Source organism: Eucalyptus grandis, chromosome 2 (assembly GCF_016545825.1).
Source record: "Eucalyptus grandis isolate ANBG69807.140 chromosome 2, ASM1654582v1, whole genome shotgun sequence".
NCBI lineage: Eukaryota > Viridiplantae > Streptophyta > Magnoliopsida > Myrtales > Myrtaceae > Eucalyptus > Eucalyptus grandis.
Genome location: NC_052613.1, coordinates 48878549 through 48899619, shown reverse-complemented (window position 1 = coordinate 48899619; position 21071 = coordinate 48878549). Strand labels below are relative to the sequence as shown.

Sequence of the window (21071 nt, the reverse complement as noted above, 5' to 3'; positions counted from 1 at the left end):
TCGACTCCTTCACCAATATTTTTGCAAAAGCATGTATTAATGCCATAATAGCTACTCTTCTAAGTGCAACCTATTCTTCAAAATTAAAGTCTTACGATAATTTATAAACCCATATAACGTAAACAGGGCAGCAAATAGGCTAGCCAATCATATACAAATATGGAGATACATAGCTAAATTAGTCGGATGAGTTTCATTCTTGATATTTTCGAGCTTGAACCAGTCGTCGATCCGATCACGCCAGCGATGCAACGTTTCATTAAATCCGACAATTTGATTGCTGAACTTTATATAAAGATGGAAAATATCTTAGGGCGCATTTAGTAACGATTCTGTTCTAAACCGATTCGACAATAAATGATTATTTTTTATTCTATTCCCAAGAACTGATTCTGAGTAAAAGAACGTGTTTGGTAATCGTCCAAAATTTCTAATTGTGGAATAGAATTGCGTTTCATAACGTGTTCATTGATTCTGTTCTAAATTAATTTCTTTTAATTTTTAAATAAATTTTTTTAACTTTTTCTTTTTTTTTTTCCTTTTCTTTTTTCATTTTTTCATTTTTCTCCTATTTTTCTTCTTCTTCTTATGGTCGGTCGCCGGACCGGCGATCGCCCAGACGAGGGCCGCGACCTCACCAAAGCGTCGCTAGCCCTCGGCAAGGCGGCCCTCGTCGGCCGAGCCTCGTCGCAAACCGGGCGAGGCTCACCCGGCCCCGCCGAGGCTTGGCCTCGCCGGTGGACGGGCGGGCCTCGCCGGGGCTTGGCGAGGCTCGCTTGGCCACCGGCCGGGCTAGGCGAGCCTTGCCGAGGCTGGGCGAGCCTTGCCGGGGCTGGGTGAGGCCTGCCTAGCCACCGATCAGGCTAGGCGAGCTCGGTCGATGGCAACCTCGCCCAACCCCGAGAGGCTCCCTGGCCACCGGCGAGGCCGAGCCTCGCCGGACCGGCGGCGGCCAGCGGCGGGCGGTGGTGGGTGGCGGCGGATAGCGGCGGACAGCGGTGGGTGGCGGCGGACAGCGACGGACGACGAGCGGCAACGGCGACGGTCATGGGATGGCGGAAGGAAAGAAAAAGAGTTTTATTGTGTTGATTCTTTTTTTGATTCTCGTACGCAGAATCAACTTTTTTTTTTATTCTCAAATCTTGTTCCAAACTGATTCTGGGAACAAAAATTTTACCAAACGCGATTCTTGTCTCAAACTAATTCTTGGAACAAAAAATCAGAATCAAGCACTGACATGCCAAAGAGGGCCTTAGTATCGAGGGCTGGCTAACATAAAAATAGGTATTTTCCCATCTAGCATGTGTCCAAGAAACGCTAAAAACTCAGCGAATATAAACATGCGCATTTATTCCCGGGAGAGAAGCATTTAAAACATAACTAAAAAGACAGCGGCAGCCCTCCAAATCAGACTTCGACACTTTCGATTCTCCCATTGGTTTCTCTCTCCTCTGCAACCATCTCTCCTTTCTCTCTCTTCCGCCTTCTCTCTCTCTCTCTCTCTGTTTCTCTCTCCTCTGCTCCTGCTTCTTCTGCAACAGTGACGAGGCGATCTTCCTCCATCTTCGATCGATCCTCCTCAACCGAAACCCGACCCGGAAACGGATTCCGGGTCCCTGACGGCGCATCCCCTGCTCAGCCCCGTTCGCAATGCCGTCTCCCCTCCTGCCCATCACCAACCCCTCCTCCCACCACCATGCCTCCTCCCTCTCCTCCCTCGCCTCCTCGCCGGCGTCCGCCGTCTTCGGCTCCAAGAACGGCGGCGCCGGCGGCGGCCGCGGCCGCGACGACGATCCGATTGCGAATCTCCTCATCTCCTCCCCCTTCGACGACGAGAAGGCCGCCTCCGTCCGGCCCCTCCTCTCCAGGACCTCCAGCTACGCCTCCGCCGGGGTTGCCCCCGCCGCGGCCGCCGCCCCCTCCTCCGGGCTCTACCAGCAGCGTCGGCGGCGGTCCGCCAGCGAGAACTCCCTCTCGTCGATGTCCGACAACGGCCGGCACCAGCCGCTGGGGCGCGAGGTCGCGGATGCAACTTCTACCCGCCTCGGCTGGAGGCTCTTGAAATATCTTGGGTAATGCGCAAGTTCTTTTTTTCTTTTGGTGATCGGGAGATCTTCTTCTTCTTTTTCAATCGATGGTCATGCTCTACCCGATAGATGCTGAACTCGTAATGGTTATCAGCTTATTAAGCCCCATGGCACGGTTACTTGACTGCGATCTTTCGAGGGTAGTGATTTCCCCTTTGAGTTCATATATTTTTTCCCTGATATTATTTGCAATATTCCCTATTAGCACAGTAAGTTTCTAGTTTTCTCATAATCGTGACGAAACAAGTGCATGGTTCATGCTTTGATCCGGATACCTTATTGTGGTTTGGTTTTTGGTTGGGGGGCACCGCATTCGAGAGGTCATGAGGAAACTCGTGAATTTGGAAAAATGCATGTCATCCAGATAGGCAGTGGAAATTACTGATGACTCTCCTTTTCCAGTGAGTGGCTGAGCCGCATTCGAGAGGTCATGAGGAAAGTTGTTGTAAATTTGGAAAATGCTTGTCATCCAGATAGGCAGTGGAAATTAATGGTGACTTTCCTTTTCCAATGAGAAAATCATCAAGTCCTTGAGTCGGGGTGAAGCAAAGTGCCTTAAAGTGATTGTGCTTCAAATGTGGGATATTGGTCATAGGTGTTATGCAAGAAGAACCAATTGACATTACTGCCTACCTACGGGGCAGGAGTCAAATTAGAAAGTCACATTAAAGATTAGCTGCTTTTCCTGTGCTGCAAACCACAAGCAGCCTATCGCTAATGGTGTCATGATCATGGTTGCTAAGCAGGATTCTGTTGGATTTTGAGTTAGCTCTTTGCTAGTGAATGCAGATTTGATTAAAAAGTTATGGCTTCTTACCCCATTCACCATCCTACATTATTTCTGACTAATGTTGAGTGAGTGGAAGTTGATTCGTCAGCATTAGGAAACACTATCTGAAAATATCGGGGTGTTCAGAACCTCAGCATTTACTGGCGCCTCTGTAGTGTAGGCACTTGGCCATGAGATGATAGGAAAATTGCTGTGTGAAATATTGGCCAGATGGTCATTTAATTAAATCGCTAGGACTGTGGAAGAGTAAGTGGAAAATCAATGCTATTTGATGCACCTGGAAAAGCTTTGGCATAAAAATAAAATGAAATGAGTAGTGGGAAGTGAAGTTCGTAAGAGGCGCAATGCGTTCTATATCTTTATTTTTTCAGCTAAAAACTGAAATCATCTATGAATTTTAAATCCTTTTAAACGTGAAGTACAAGGTTCTTTTGCATTTCCATCTCAACTTCTTGATGTTGCCCGATCATTTAAATCTTATTCAGGGTAGGCTACAGATGGATTACAAGATTTCTTGCTCTTGGGTGTTATTCCTTGTTACTAATGCCTGGTTTTGTCCAAGGTCTGTTCCTTATATCTATCATGCTGAGCCATTCTAACATTAATTGCCTACTTCCAGCTTATACTACTAGTGTTGACATGCCTAAGCATATGACCAATGTTCTATCTTTTTGCAGTTGGGTATTACTATTTCTTCTCTAGTCAGGTACGCAGAGGAATAGTTTATGGTGATCTACCCCGAAATAGGTAACATCAAATTTGACTGTTATGTCAAACGCACCAAATAGGTGTACACTTTGTGCTTCCATGGATTATCTATCCATCACTGGAAGATATTTTTTAGTGCAGGCTCGATTTATATCTGCCAAAAAACATGGATGGGCCAAAGCCAGTTGTTGCATTTATAACTGGTGGAGCCTGGATTATTGGGTGAGTGTTTCTCAATGTGTCGGTGGAGTAAAATGCGAGAGTGAATTCTTTGGTTGAGAATGGATGTCCTTGACAAAGTTCTGATGACACAACTGTAATGTTTGTTAATAATGTTGTATGAAAGATCTTTTAGGATAATGTTGTTGGTCCCTTGACAAAGATCTTTTAGGATAACATTGTCGGTGCCTTGACAGAATTCATGGATGAATAAGGAAAAAAAGTTTTGTGTCTCATTTGCTGTGATTAGATATAACATTCTACTGCGATTTTCTTTTCATGCAGCTACAAAGCATGGGGATCTCTTTTAGGTCAACAGTTGTCAGAAAGAGACATCATAGTGGCCTGCATTGATTACAGGTTTACATTGAATGCAATTTCTGCAGAAACTTGTTGAGTTTACATAATTTTAGTGAGTCAAAACTTAGGACAAGGAGCAAGTATAGATAGTTTATGAACATTTTCTTGGCAAAGAGATGTTGCAAAATCTGATTACCTTTTACAGTTTTCATTCCATTCTTACCTTTTTAAAAGCACTGAATGTACATCTCAATAAGCAATGGTTTGCAAAAACTGCTGGAGGAGCATGGCATTGTTGGAAGTAGTAATAACTATTCTGATTTTGCAACAGTTATTTTTGCAAAATATTCATTGACCAGCAAAATGTTGAAAAGCGAAATCCTCAAGTTGTTCAATGCAACTGCTTGCAGAAACTTTCCCCAAGTTACCATTGGCGATATGGTTAAGGATGCTTCCCAGGGCATTTCTTTCGTGTGCAACCATATAGCTGAGTATGGAGGCGATCCAAACAGGTAAAATATCTCTTGTAGTCCTAAGACACTTAAATCACTGCCGGTTCATGTTGTTTTGTCAGTATCTGAGTCGACGTGGCATTGAACTTTTATAGTCATGATGACGTCGTATGCTTTCTTTTGGTAGAGTATATTTAATGGGACAGTCTGCTGGGGCACATATTGCTGCTTGTGCACTCTTGGAGCAAGCAATCAAAGAGTGTGGTGAAGGAGAGAGCACTTCTTGGAGTGTGTCTCAGATTAAAGCTTACTTTGGTTTATCTGGAGGGTAAACATCTCTTGACATCTTCAGTGATCTCTATTTTCATAGCTGCCATTTGAGAATCATATGGTCGTCATTGAGTAGTGAAAATGTGTCTGATTGACCTTGGACCATCTCATGGGAGAGTTTACCAGCGTTCTGTGGAATCCTACCTGCATAAGCAGATTAAGTCGATTAACAATATGACTGACAGACCTATTTTCTGGTATTTACTTTAATTCTCGATTTTTCATGTATTTTTTATTTTCTTGCTGATGTGAAGTCTCAACGTATTACACACTACAACTACTTAACCGTGATTTTGGAATGCCTGATCTGTGTTTCACGAGTTACAGAAACCAAATGACAATTTGTTAACTGGGAGTCAATTTAAAGGAGGTTTTCCCTTTTGGATTCTCTTTAAATTAAATCTCCCGCTGCACTCGATAGATTATTTTGGCCATGTCACAGAATGTTATGTCCTCAAAGAATGTTCTTTGAAGAGCCACTCTTGAACTTCCCACATCATATATACAGCTTGGTAGTTCGTGCATATATGACAGCGACAAGTATCAAACTTTAGATTAAGTTTTCCTTGATCATTCAGTTTCAGTATTAAGACCAACGATTTCACCAGTAGTGAGACAACAACTTTATTGGTTTATGCTCCCCATTCTTGTGTTCCTGTGGTTCAGATCTTATAGTTTTGAATTCTATGTCAATTCAATCACACAGCTATCTCTTTGTTCAAATTGTATCATCTAACAGCAAAGCCAATATCTGGATCAACTTCACCTGGAAATTCAGTCATCTGATTTGTTTTGAAATTTCAACCTCTATAAGTTATAAGTTAGGGTTCATGAATATACTGATCCATTATGACTTTGTTTTGAGAGTCCTACTGGCTGCATTCTGATTGTTGGGCAATTTTTAGGTGCAATTATAATCACCTGTAGTCATCTTACTTACATTTCTGTGAACAGGTACAATTTGTTAGAACTTGTTGATTACTTTCACGGTAGAGGCCTGTACCGCTCACTCTTCCTGGGGTACCCTCCATTTCCCAGTGTACTTTCTTTGTTTTTCTAATAACTCGATACTGCAGTTGATTCCATCAAATTGAAGGATCTGAGGTGTTTCATTTTCCTTGTTTTCAAAGCATCATGGAGGGTGAACAATCATTACAACGATATTCTCCGGATTTAGTGGCCCGGGACCCAAACATAAGAACTGCTGTCTCTCGTTTGCCTCCTGTAATTTTGTTTCACGGCACTGCAGACTATTCTATTCCATCAGATGCCAGGTTTGTGTTTCTTCCAGGATGTATTGTCTAATGAAGGATAAATTCTTAGATTGAATCATCAATGCTACTTGCATAAACTGAATTGGATGGCCTAGTAGGTGTTGTAAAGAGCCAGCCATGATGTGACAAACACTACTTGTCAAAATCATGAAGTGCTAATAATCATGACATTTAACTGTAACCAAGATAAGTATATCATTACCGACCCCCAAAAAAAAATGATAAGTATATCATTAGACAGTGATCTGTTCAACACAATTCTGGTTGGTAAACCATGCAAGTTGTTCCAGACTTCTTGTTGCAAATTGTGCATGTCTCTTGACTGACATCATTGTTTCATCAGCAATGATATCCATGTGGATATACTACGTAATTGTTGCTTGATTGTGTCAAAGATGAGTAGTTATTTATTCTCGAGGCTGCCATTCCGAGCAGGATGATGTTTGTATGTCAGTATCGTTTTCCACATAGCTTCCACTGACATTTTTTTCACAGTAAAAATTTTGCGGAGACTCTTGGAAGAGCTGGAGTGAACGCGGAAGCAATATTGTACAAAGGGAAAACCCACACTGATTTATTTCTCCAGGTTAGGAGATGCTAACAACATTTTGAGGTTTTCTTGACTTCGTTTCCACTTGGGTTAGTCTATGATAGGAGGACAGAATTAGTAAATTCCTTCTCTTCCTCATTTCGGTCAATGGGTCTTCCAAGTTTCGTGCATTGAGCATGGCGATGGTCCTGTAATGTAATTTATACGTATCTCAAGTTATTAAGACTTGGTTTTTTTCAAGGAAAATAACTTTCAAGAAAATGTTTTGCGGATTTTCTTGCGTTCATTTTACGGAAAATGAATTAATTAAGGAAAACATTCTCTGCTATTAGGAAAGCACCTTCAAAAATAAGGAAAAATATTTTCCACTTTTCAGAAAATGAGAAACATTATCATAACTTGTTCCACGTCACTTTTTTTCCTTTACCAAACACATTTTCATTTTATTTTCATTTTATTTTTATGTTTTTTATTTTTTTTTTTTAAATCAATTTTTAATTTTTTTCTTTATCCTTTTTTTTTTTCTTTCTTTCCTTTTCTTCTTCTTCCTTGGTCTTGGCCAGTCACCAGCCACAGCGACGATCGGCGACTATCCATAGGCCAACTTGAGCCTTGCTGACCTGGTGAAGCCAAACTCGGGCCTTGCCGGATTTGGCAAATTGGGCAAGGCTAGAACTTCACCCGAGGTCACCAAAAGTTAGCAAGGCTCTAGTGACCTCAAGCAAGGCCCAAGTCTCGCCCGGCTCGCTAAATATAGCGAGGCTCGAGTTCATCGACCTCAAGCGAGCTTGGCTTTGCCAGATCAAGTGAGGTGAAGCCTCATTGGAATCTAATGTGGTTGAGTCTCATCAGCCTGGGGTGAGGCTAGAGCTCGTCAATGGCCAGTCGCCGTTTGTCACTACAGCTAATGACTGGCCATGGCCAAGGCCAAGGAAGAAGAAGAAAAGGAAAAAAATTAAAAAATTAAAAAATCGATTTTAAAAAATAAAATGATAAAAAATTATTGAAAATGAAAGAAAATAATTTCCTTACCAAACGGTAGAAAATATTTTCTAATTCATTTTCAAATTTCAACCGAACATAGAACATAGATATTTTCCTAGAAAACAATTTCCAGAAACGCTACATCTTCTGCAAAACAATTGGTGCCTAAATGCTTCATTCTGAAATCGGTTCCCCATTTATGATCCTTCGGTGGACTGTCTTATTAAATTTCCTACCCAATAATTGACTCAATTTAGGCAGATGTTCAATAATTGCCTGATTTGTTAAAACTTCAGAAAATACTTATAATTTCATTAGTTTATTTCGGCATCTATGATGAGTCTCCATATGCTTAATTTGGGGTTAAGCTTATCCTAAATAACTTTCCAGGATCCTATGAGGGGTGGCAAAGATGATATGTTGGAAGATTTGGTGGGCTACATACATGCTGCTGATCCAGAAGCTCGCGCCAAGGATGCGGCAGCTCCTCCTAGACGTCGGATGGTACCCGAGTGTATGTTGAAGTTAGCACGTGCCGTCAGCCCATTTTGAATTGTAATGTTGCCATTAGGTAGCTCAAAGACAACCGACCTTTCGAAGTAATCATAGTTAGAGCTTAGGTGACTGTGAATAATATTCTATTCTAAGCTCACTTTAGTGTTTTTGCTCTAGTATTTCTCTTCCTCGCCTACTTTTTACTGTCATTGTTCAGCTACTTAAATTTTGGTCAATTTTGGTCTCTTTCTTAAGATCTCCAAGGAAGATCCCTTGAACTGGATGCTCCCTGTTAGGGATGATCGGGTTCAGGGTGAGTAGGGTCTAGATCTGAACCTTATATCCAACCCTATTATAACTGGTTCTCATTTTTTGGACCATGTACCTGATCCTGTTTGTATTGAATCATGTACTCAACCCACCTTGTTTTTCGGTTCGGTTTCAAGGTCAACCCTGTTTATATTGGAATTTGTTTTGCATAAGAATTTTTGTACAGCAACCTCACAACCTATTTTGCATAAAAACTGCGAGGATTAGCGATTAAAAACACTATTAATCGAAATGCTAATGACTCATTCTTATCCAAAAGTTCCTAGGTATCACCATGCACGCTTTCAAACTAGCAGAACAATCGATCTCAAAGAAAATATAACTTTTCTAATCTCAAACCCGAAATACAAAGTGAATTTCGATAAAAAAATCCACAAACAATTTACACAAACAGCTTCCATATTCCATTGCCAAGGAGTGGACCTTGGAACCTCAACATTGTCCTTGATGCGCTTGATCTTCTTCTCCTTCTTTAGCCTTGCGTTTCACGTGATACAAAATCTCTGACAAAAACCTAAAATTCATATATAAAGAAAAATCAACAAGAACAAAAGACATGGCTCCAAACAACTACAGAGATTTCATTTGACCTTGCATCGACTAGCATTTGTGCTCAAACTAGAAAAAAATGATAAATTCGTACCCTTTGTGACCATGCCGGATGCTTTTAACAACCTTTTTCATGCCTCTTTTCAAGCATTTGTCTTCAGCAGCTGCCAATCAAGAAAAACCACAAGAACATGCCAATAGTCAACAAAAGAAATTTCAATTGACCTTGCATCGACTAGCATTTGTGCTCAAACTAGAAAAAAATGATAAATTCGTGACCATGCCGGATGCTTTTAACAACCTTTTTCATGCCTCTTTTCAAGCATTTGTCTTCAGCAGCTGCCAATCAAGAAAAACCACAAGAACATGCCAATAGTCAACAAAAGAAATTTCAATTGAACCACAAACACGCAGCACACCCATTTAAGCCCACCCCCCTTGTGCTTGCCATTCGTAGTGAATATCCGACTCATCAACAAAGAGAATTAGTATTTCGATGCACCCAGTTCCACCTAAAGTTTCATCGAATAGGTTTCATAAAGAGCCGAGACCGTTAGTCACTGTATATCCAACAAATTACGTACCCAAAACTCAGCATCAACTCGCCAACCAACGGAAAGGAGAAAGGGAGCAAGAACGCATGTTAACATGAGACAATAAGTAAGGGTTTGATGGGGCATTACCTCTGCAAACGAGCTTGAGGGCACGCTTTCCAAGCTTCTTGCTGGCGAGGGGCTTAGCAATGGGGGCAAGCTGGCGATGGCGCAACGAGGAAGCATATGAACACAGATGAGGAAGTAGCGCGACGGGGAGCTGGATTTGGCGATGGCGTGATAGAGAGCTGGTGATGGTGCGATTGGTGATGGCGCAACGGGGAGCTAGCAATGGCACAACGAAGGAAAACGCTGTGAAGAAGTCTGTGGATGTGAGAGGTAAAGATAGAAACAGGGGAACAAATTAGGGTTTTGGACTTTTTGGTTGGCTTACAAACCGGTTCCCGAACCGGTCTGGTCGATCCGGTTCCCGAGTGGGTAATCCCTCGAAGCCGGTTCCCGAACCGGTTGAAATCGGTTCTGAATTTTGGGAACCAGTTCCCGATCCTGTTTTCTGGGTGGGCCAGTCCGAGAACCGGGTTTACCCGGTCTGGTTGCACACCCCTACTCCTGGTAACTTCTCTTGATGTAAAATGCACTTGTATACCACGGATACAAGTATTTGTAACGAAATTGCATATAACCAAAAAGTAGGTTTCTGATGTTCTTTATTAGCTCGTGTCGAAGGAGTTGGCAGTTTTTTTTTCTGTTGCTTTTCATATTAAGGTAACTAAATTACGTTCATGGTTCTTTACGATCACAAGATTTTGCAGCTTACAATTCATTCGAGGAACAAGATTGAAGCAGGCAATGTGACAAATAAATGGTGCAATATTGATAGAAATTGAGGTTGAAGTTATATTGTCTTTACTAGTTACATAGGGAGAATTATCAAAAATATGATAAATTTATGGGTTAATACCCTAAAAAACCCCAAACTATTTTTTTAACCACCAAAAACCCCAAATTGGTACACATGTGACAGATCTACCTTCCGTTAGTTTCCATTCAATTTTGCTGTTAACTTTGCTGATGTGGTTGCTAACGTGGCAAGTCATGTGGAAATCATAAGTTTAATATCATTAAAAACCCCAAACTGGTATATTTATAACAAATATACCCCAAACTGGTATATTTATGACAAATTTACCCTAAGCTGGTATATTTACGACAAATTTACTCTAAATTAATTTTTTCGATCATAAAAAACCTAAATTGGTACACATGCGGCACATTTACCCTCTTTCAATTTTCTCAAATTTGACTGAATTGTGATGTCCAATCAATTTTATTTTCTGGATTACTCTAACATTGCCTTCATATCATTAGTACTTGATTTTTTTTTCTTTTTATTGGAATCATTTTTTTTTGACCCGGAACCCCGTACAGCTAGCAGTCGGCGAGTGAACCTGGGGGGACACATAAGTGGGAGGACTCACCACCCCCGGAGTCTCACTTAAGACCCCAAGCAACCGTGAGGGGATTCGAACTCCTCCCCTTCGTGAAGGGGAGAAAGCCCAAACCATCACGGCCACCAAGGCAGGTGGTTTTTATTGGAATCATTATTAGAAAACTATTCAAAGACTATCAAATGTGCACTTCATTCTTGTGCCGAGAGGATGCCCATTAACTTAAAGATGGACATATCGCTTGCGCACGCATACAAAAGAATCACACTCAAAGTACATTTGAAATCAGTGACAAACATAAGTGATTTTGGTTCTGGCATTTCAACGAGCATGTGATGTACGAGTCAATCATACCATTCACATGCAAGTTCCATGTTAAAATTTTGACACATTTACGATTCAAGGTAGAAAGACTACGTAACGCTAATAAGGACATGGACTAACACGAATAACCAACAAAGCAAGAGTAATATGTAAGCGTACAAACAAATTGCAGACAAACCGTAAACCATTTGGGGCCGAGACATATAAACATAAAGCCAAGTTTGTTACAAACCAAAAACGAGCGAAGCAGCCATGATATGTGCACTTCTTTTGTATATGTGCGCAAACGATCTATCCATCTTTTAGTTAATGGGCATCCTCTCGACACAAGAATGAAGTTCACATTTAGTAGTCTTAGAATATTTTTCTAATAATGATTCCAATAAAAAGAAAAAAAAATCAAGTATTAATGATATGGAGGCAATGTTAGAGTAATCCGGAAAATAAAATTGTTTGGACATGACTCAATCAAATTTGGGAAAATTGAAAGAGGGTAAATGTGCCACACGTGTACCAATTTAAGTTTTTTATGATAGAAAAAATTAATTTAGAGTAAATTTATTGTAAATATACCAGTTTAGGATAAATTTGTCATAAATATACCAGTTTGGAGTAAATTTGTCATAAATATACCAGTTTGGGGTTTTTAATGGTATTAAACTTATGAATTTCCACATGGCTTGCCACGTCAACAACCAAGTCAGCAAGGTTAACAACAAAATCAAACGGAAGCTAACGAAAGGTAGATCTATCACATATGTACCCGTTTGGGGTTTTTTGGTGGTCAAAAAAATAGTTTGAAGTACCAGTTGGAGTTTTTTAGGGTATTAAACCCAAAAATTGCAATTTTACCAATTTAGTCCTAAACATTTTGTATTTGTGTCGATTCAATCCATTCGGCCATTTTTTATCAGCCAAAGTTGACTTGGCACTACCAATACTGTTGTGGCATTTTTAAAATTATATTTTTATATTTTTTATATTTTATATTTTTTATTTTCTTCTTTTCTTCTTTTTTATTTTCTTTTTTTTTTCCCTTCTCCTTCCAAGTGAGGGCCACGATGCCCTTGCCCATTGTCAATGAGGGCATCATATCCCTCGCCTAGCTAGATCTAGTGACGCTCTCGCTTGGCCAGATTTGGCGATACCCTTGCCCATTGCTAGTGAGAGTGTTGGAGCCTTAAATGTGGCCGGTGAGGGTTGGCCAGCAACCCTCCCCGGCGCTCAAGGTAGGGGAAGGGGAAGGGAAAAAATAAAATAAAAAAGAAAAAAATTATAAAAAATCAAAAAATATTAAATATTATTTTTAAAATGCCACATCATAGCCGATAGTGTCGCGCCAATTACAGCTAGCCAAAATTGATCAAATGAACTGAACTAGCATAAATGTAAAAGGTATATAATTGAATTGACAAAAAAAGAAGATTGAATTGGCATAATTACAATAAGTTTATGATTTTTTTAGTAATTTCTCCCTGTTACATATGGTGTCTAGTTTTTTTACAGTAGCTTCAAACCACCAAACTGTCAAAGGTTTGGGATGTTTTTGCATCAAGCAGTGCAGACTGCAGAGCTATTTATTTCGGAAAATCTCAAACGCTATTCTCCTTATAGGATGGGTTTTTGACTATCTATGATAATTAAAGGAATTCTAGCTTCTTCTTCTTTTTAGTGGTCCGGTAATGTCCGAACTAGCTTTTGAGTATTGCGACTGGTCCACCTAGCCAAGAGATGTCATAGACACATTCTCTCACGCCAGTCAGGTGCATTTTTCAAGATTTTAATCTTTGTAGTGCTCCAAACAAGATTTGAACTCAAAATTATAAGAAGAGGGTATACTCCACTGCCATCTAAACCAATACTTCATTGGTAAGGCAATCTACTTTAGATCCATGAAGACAAATGTTGTTTTAATCCTAATTAGTTCTAAAAGCATTAATTGGCTAATATTATTTAGGATTAATACCATGAAAAATTTCATAAGTATATTTATAATAAATTCACCATAATTTATTTTTTTTTACCATCAAAAGCCTCAAACTGGTATATCTGTGATAAATTTACTCTCTATCAATTTCCGTTAAAATTTACCTTAGTTGGTTAGCACGTAGTAATTAATGGATGTACTAGTTTGAGGCTTTGATGGTCAAAAAGTTAGTTTGACATAAATATATCACATATATATCAATTTATAGGTTTTAGTGGTCAAAAAATTAGCTTAAGGTAAATTTAATATAGATGTACTGATTTGAGATTTTTTATGATATTAACCCTATTTTGTACTAGAACGAAGCCTATTGGCTCTAGATTAATGTACATTTTATCATAAAAATCCATTTTGGTTGCACAAATCAAAGTTAGAAAAGCAAGATTGACATGGTAAGTCCCGTACAAACATAAAATAGGCTCATTCTCGAATAGTCAAATGTAGGATCAGTAGATTTTTCAAACATGTTATTCACGTTATCAATCTTCTAATAAGCTAAATTGTTTTTGTTTGGGGTGCTTTCAGTCATTGTAGATCATCAAGAAGCAAATATTAGCCACCCTTCCTACATGAGAAGAGGGAGGTGAAGGGTTCAAATCCTCACATTTTCGAGAAGAGGGGTTGGGGTGAGGTGATTTAGTTTTAAGTGTGGTTTCAATCCCTGCACCTTCCAATGAAACAAGATAAAAGTTTGAGAGTGAGAATTAAAGTGGGAGTAAAATATGACTGATGAAAAAAAAAAGATCATGAAGAAGCCCAACTTCTTTTCTTGAATTATTGATCTACCGTAGAATTTGCACAATGTGTTACATATAGTGTATTTAAGTCTTAATTGTTACTTCGGCATGAATCATGGTTAAAAAGTTCATGTAATTGTTCAATTTGGGATTGTCACACATAATTCGTGCCGTAAATATTCAAGATCAATGGTGAGATTTTCGGTTAATAAGTATTTGAATGAAATTTGCTCATTTAACCTTCTCCCAAGCGGGCGTAATGTGCAATATATGAGCACTATATTGTCCTGCGAGGGCAGCTCTATACGGGCCGTCGCCGGCAGGATATTTTGCGCTCTGGCTGCAGATCGCCATGTGCCATCACGACTTTAGAATGCATTGTGCTAGTTTGAGATATGCGAGACTTATCTACCACTACGACGGAATAGACATATAGGAGAGCTGAAGACTAATTTAAAAAATGCGTTAACGGCCGTCCATGGGAGATTATCATTCTACAAAATGAACAAAATGAACACCATCATCGAGCAACTCTTGCATGTTCCTGGAGCTTGTTAGCACACTCAAATCTCATCTGTCGAATAATGCAAATCTCACCCAAGATCTATATGATTGAACAATTGAGATCAAGTGAACTCACATGCACGAGCAACGCATCTACGTTATCGTCAGAGAGAGATCGAGCGTTGTCGAGCCATTATTATTCCGATAATTGGGTGAATTCTATATTTTCCTCAATTTATGGTTAACCAAAGATCATCATTTGCCGGCTAAGAAATAATCGTTAAAACACTAAATTTCCAAAGTAGTAACGCTAAAGCCGTGAGAGCATCCATTTGGGTCAATAATTTCAATGTCACTTTAGTTAAATCAATGTACGTTTATCTTGGATATGATGTCAAACCTGTGTGGAGAATAATAGGAAGGATTAACATTAGGTTATGAAAGTTTTGGTTACCATACATTGAAAAAAACTTGGGGAAAAAAATACAAAAAAAAATCATAAATCTATTATATTGATATCAATTCAGCCCACTCAGCCAATTTAGATCGAAAATCGCTGACGTGGACACTAGCCATCCTACTTGGCATGGCCGACTCTAGTATGACATTTTTAAATAAATTTTTTAATATTTTTCAATTTTTTAAAAAAAAGTTCATTTTTTTTCTTTTTTTCCTTTTTTTTTTCTATTCCTTTTCCTTTGGACCGTGGTCGGCGACCGGCCACTAGAAAGGACTAACAAGGGCATCACAACCCTCATCGGATCTAGCAAGGGCACAACCCTTGCACCCTGAGCAAGGACCCTCCTCACTAGATTCAGTGAGGGCCGCCCTCACCCAAGCCGTGACACCCTCACCAACCCTCACCTGTAGCTAGTCACCAACCATAGTCAATACCGGCCACAGTCCAAAGGAAAAAGAATATGAAAAAAAAATTAAAAAATTGAAAAATATTAAGAACTTTTTTTAAAATATCCATATCAGCACTAGTTATGCCACATAAGATGATCGGAATTCATATCAACAATTTTCAACTGAAATTGGCCAAATAGACTAAATTAGTATCAATGTGAAAAGTTTTAGAACTACATTAATTTAATTAAAAGATTTAGAACTAAATTGGTATTTTTCCTTAAAAATTAGTGGTGTCTTCTGCAAAAGGCAATGCATGCTGAGTCTGACTTTTGACACGTGCGAGGATGCCACTGTCTTCTGCATCTAATGGATGATACTATACATGCTCTGCGCCCTGTCAGGTTTATGGACAGTGCTTGTGCATTCCATTTTATACAGTGTCCGGATAATCCTGTAGGGACAGTAACATATATGCTACACTTTTTTATTAAGTAAAGAGCACGATTTCCGTATGCATTGTCCGTATATCAACCCGAGTCAATTCGAATCTAAGTAGTCTTCATTTGTCTGATAAATTAATCTTTACTGTTTAGTGTCTACATATCAACATCCTGACGTCTCTCGTGAAAATAGTGTTTAACACTCACGATTATGGGCATGTATATTCACATAAGTTTTTCGCAATTAATAGAAAAGAGAAAGGAAGCAGGGAAGTATCCCTAGCTTGGATCAGCCTGTCTAAGTTTAATCAGTGAGCTCTCTCGATTTCGTTCGAAGTATGGAGCAACCAAACGAGAAGAATATAGACAAGTCCTGTTTCTTTCAATACTTATCTTTTATTCATCAAAGCGAGCTGAGGCGGAGAGGGAGGGAGGACATGGTTAAAGTTCAAAAGCTAAAGTACAACAGCGTTTACATGGAAGACACTTATTAGAGAGACCCATCCATGAGTGTAAGCTTCATGACCGAGTCTCCGGCACGACAAAAACCGCCGACGCGATCTTCTACTTCTTGCCACCGGTTGCCTGACAACACTTGTTAAGAAAGTTAGGATGAGAAACATCTAATCTTCAGTTTGCAGACTATACAGAATGCCCATAATTTGAATCTATATCGCATTTTAACTTTGAATGAGAAAAAAAACAGCGTTACGTCATACCTTCTTCTTAGGCTGAGCCGGCTTCGGCTCGGCCTTCTTGGGGGCCGGCTTGGATGTCAGGGGTTTCGGGGCGCTGCCGCTTTGTTTGGGAGGGTCTTGCTTGGCCTGGGGGGCAGCAGGCACTTGAGAGCCAGCAGGTTTATCACCCTTGAGGGATGCCATATCTGTTTCTAGGGCTTCTTTCTTTTGCGAGCAAAAGAGAGATGATATCTTGCTGGCCTCAAGGGTTAACTCTTCCAGTAGTCCTTTATTTATAGACGATCAATAGCATCGACGATGACATCGAATAAATCAAGTGCAACTGAGTTGGAGAATAACGATGGAGACTGGAGAGTTCTTTCAGAGAGAAGCTTGTATCAGATGCTTTGCTTAAGCATATTTTTCGTGACACCATGATGGATTGCGATGCTACAGTTTTTAGGCACGACTCCTTTTCGGCCTGTCAATTTTCAGGCATCTATCCCTCAAAACTCTGGAAAAGGAAGAGATATTTCACTTGGGAATCGTTTGGTCGACATCCCATCTGCAAAGTTGAGATATATGTTTAGCAGTGTGTATGCATTGCGTCTTCCATTGACAAGGCTCAAAATCAAATCTAATCTTGGCCTGATACATGGCTTGTTCATCTGCTCTTGAGATATCACTTTAAGTTCAAGATTAGAGCGATGTTATGCGCGGTATAGATTTTAGTACAAATGTCATCCAAAGATGATCACCTCAGTTTTTTTCGAACCATCATTCGACCTAACAGTAACTTACTAGATTAACTGACGGTGTGAAAAATAGTCAGGACATTACTGTTTGATCGCCTTTTTAAATGGAATATCATTTTTCAGACGTGTCTAATATTCTGTTTTGCCCAAATAGAACAGTTCAGTAATAAACTTGTAACATCATTCGTAAAATCTAAATAGCGGTGGTAAAAAATCATGCAATTTGCAACATTCTGATCAAGTATAATGATGTAATTTAACAATAATGTTAATGAATTATTACCGCTTGATGTTCTGGTAATTACCTACTATGTTATGAATTTACTACTCAAAAGAAAATTATAGCTGCGAAGTGGTCAGCTACCATGGGTTTTGTTGAAGGTAGAATTCTTGTTTCATCGTTAACTTACAAATGGTTACACACCCTCTTGTAAAATATAAAAATGGATGGTGATCTACCATGAGTTTATGGATGGTAAAATTATTATTTCATCGTTAACTTGTAAATGGCTAATCGGACTATTAAATTACCAGTCACTTAATACTTGCCAACTTTATACTTACTATCGATATTTCAAATTTACTATCGACGTTACATATGTAGCAACCCCAGAACAGAATTCTGTGCTTGAAAAATGAAACTTTAGAAATGTGGCTATTCTTTTAGTAGGCAGAAATGTAGGAACTGCGTTACTATAATGCAGATTGTAGTTAAGATTGCATTTGTCAAGTTAACATTCCAGTTAGACCCCTTGATGGTGATTGATTTCACGATTCAGGATTCTTTGCACTTTCTTCCCACGTGAATCCCACCTTTCCATCCCCATTACCGATTCCCTCAGCACAAGCATATTCCGTCATGAATTCTAAGTAGTTCCTTCCTTTCACTGTTCTCTATCTTCTTCCTACATCGTCGTGAAAGCTTTGATTGCAGAGATTGTCAAATGCTCTACTGATGTATTTCCTTCCTCACGTGATTGCAGGTCCTATATGAATGGGGATCGATCTCGCATTTGAGACAAGAATATTTTCAGAAGCGCCTACTTTTGTTCATGAACGAAAGCTCACTTGTAGCCATGCTGCGACACAAAAGCGTTGAGAAATGACGTTACTTCTGTAGGGGGTATTACATGTTTCAAAACGGAGGTAATTTCATGCTAGGAGAAGTAGCTTCTTGACAGTGAGTGTAAGCCACCTCCGGCTCCGAAGGTGCTGCAGCTATTAGATATTCTCCGAGCACTTGAGAGAAAACTACAACCTTCACTTTCTCAGTTTGAGATTATTGTAGGAAAGCTGTATCGGTCAGCCACTAAATCAACATTCATTACTTACATTCTCCCTCCCTCCTCTTGCGGTTGTTTACCAAACTATACCAAGTGCCTAAAAAAATTGGCAACGCGTCATAACACGATCTAGATGCAGAAACTTTCGAGCTTTTTAAGATCCAGTAACGATTGCATTGCTATTGATTTTGAAGTCTCCAACGCAGGACAATGATGCTCTGAAGATAGGTTTAATGCACTTTTCCTTGTTCATAACCCTTAAATTTTAGAGTGGATTCATATCGTTTCTTCTGGTAAACGAGAATTTTGGACCGAGACCACCGTACGTCATTGGCTCAGTCACCACACGTTTAATTATGTAATCAACAAGGTCAAAAGTTCGAGCGATCCCGTGAGCCAATTTCTTGCCGGTTCGTGCCTGCCTTGTATGAGAAAAGTCACCGACTGCTGACTCACCGGTGTGATTACGTCGGCACCATGGGCAAATGTGGAACATTAGTGTTCTCATAGTGCCGAGTAATCATAATTCAAACCGAGTTAATGGATTTGAAACTCCAGGTGAAATCGACGCGGGTCAACCCGTCTGCCTTTATTCATCGACAGAAGAAATGGTGGGACAAGACAAGGGGTGTGGCAGACGATAATGGATGACCGGAGCACATCCATTCTCACAATCTTTTGAAAGAACTGCAATGGCAGATGCTACCGCCCCCAGCCCGCCATGCAAAGTAGTATCAGATTCCTCTCCAGCCAAGCAATTCGCGTATCACATCCCTTATCTAGACATGTTCCCTCACTCTGCTAGATGCGGAGATGACTTATCTTCATCCTATTGGTCCATACCTTACCATTTCAATGTTCATGGAATCTTGTATCAATCAGATGTGATTGACATTTCATTTTGAAGGCACGCGAACGACTCTACTTTTTCGTTCTAAAATAACAGTTTCTTTCTCTATGCTTGTATATTCTTGGAAAAAAAAAATAAGTATCTACAACTATTGATAAGTAAACGTACCGATCATTTGATTTACCAATAATTTATTGGCCACTTACTGACATTTGGCCACTTACCAACATTTTTATGAAACTACTATCTCTTTTTAACAGTTTACAAATTATATCGAATTTTCTAAGTTTGTGCTAATTTTTATTTGTCAAAGTCTTGAATTTTTTACCTTTTAGATGAATTTTACTGATGTTCATTTGAGTGACGTACAAATCTTTTCTGATACGAAAGTGAGGAAAAAGACAAACTTCTCAGAACCATGAGTGAGGAAGTGGAGAGAAATCAAATAATTCGTCCACTAGAGTTTGTTCACCCCCTAAACGCCCCAACTTTTTGGGCAGGTTCAGAAGTGAGGATCAAAGAAAACGCAGTACCAAATCCAAATCCTTTCCCTTCTCTTCGTTCGACTCGCCAGACCGAAGGTTGTCAGGTGACTTTGTAGAATAAGGTTTCGCGTGCAGGAAATGCAATTGCGTCTCCCAGGGCAGCCAGAAGCTAGAACCAGTTAGTTATATGCCTGCCTCATCAGAAAAATTATTCAAAAAGTCTTAAATTTATTATACTTTTGTCAATTCATTTCTAAATCTTGTCACTTCTTACCAATTGAGTCCATCTAGTCAATTTTAACCAGAAAATACTGACATAGATACTGGTGATACCACATAAGACCATTGGCACTGATGTGGGCAAAATTTAATAATATTTTGTTGTTTTGAATTTTTATTTTTATTTTCTTTCTTTTCTTTTTGGCTGTCTTCTTTTCCTCTTGTCGGTGGCTGGCCATCAGCCTCAAGCGACGGTCATCCACCGGCCACAACTAGCTAGCTGGCCTTGCTTGCCATAGGTGAGGCTCGACTGGCAAGGGCGAGCCTCGACAAGGGGAGCCCTCACCCAAGCGTAGGCCGAGGGTCAACCTCACCCAAGCCAAGCACTCACTCACTAGGGCGAGGGCGAGCGCCGACAAGGCTCCTCTTGCCAAATTTGGCCTAGGCAAGGTTGACCCTCGTCAAGCCATGCATAGGCAAGGGCTCCCCTCGCTAGGGCTCGCCCTTGCCCGGCTAAGCCTCACATGTGTTAGGCAAAGCAAGCTAGTTGGCTGTGGCTGATGGTCGACCGTCGCCCATGGGAAACCGGTAAAAGGAAAAAAAGTCAAAAAGAAAAGAAAGAAAAAAAGCAAAAGTCCTTACCAAAAAAAAAAAAAAAAAAGCAAAAGAAAAATTAAAATTAAGATATTATTAAAATTTACCCACGTCGGCACTGACAATCTTATGTGGCACCGCCAACATTCACGTCAATATTTTCCGGCCAACTTACAAAGTGATAATGTTTAGGATTGAATTGGCAAAATTAAAAGATTTAGAATTGAATTAGTAAAAGTGCTATGGGTTTAGAACTTTTTGGACAATTTTTCCTAAAATCTAATGAGCCTGTAC

The 21071-nt window shown here is 39.8% G+C and overlaps 1 protein-coding gene and 1 long non-coding RNA gene across 2 annotated transcripts; one reads left to right on the top strand and one right to left on the bottom strand.

Annotated features, from left to right (window-relative positions):
- The first annotated feature begins 1393 nt into the window (after positions 1-1393).
- On the top strand, positions 1394-8594 carry LOC104433319 (probable isoprenylcysteine alpha-carbonyl methylesterase ICMEL1). Its single transcript, XM_010046008.3, has 11 exons — positions 1394-2072; positions 3363-3439; positions 3555-3624; positions 3727-3807; positions 4090-4164; positions 4515-4616; positions 4744-4884; positions 5841-5906; positions 6017-6160; positions 6656-6746; positions 8085-8594. Exons 1-11 carry the CDS (start codon positions 1651-1653, stop codon positions 8244-8246), a joined length of 1431 nt encoding a protein of 476 aa, XP_010044310.2. The 5' UTR covers positions 1394-1650; the 3' UTR covers positions 8247-8594.
- A 7696-nt stretch (positions 8595-16290) lies between these two features.
- On the bottom strand, positions 16291-16879 carry LOC104433318. The gene is made up of 2 exons (XR_723493.3): positions 16634-16879; positions 16291-16499 (listed from the first exon to the last, which is right to left on the bottom strand). It is a non-coding gene; the product is annotated as an uncharacterized LOC104433318 (long non-coding RNA).
- Between the last annotated feature and the right edge of the window lie 4192 nt (positions 16880-21071).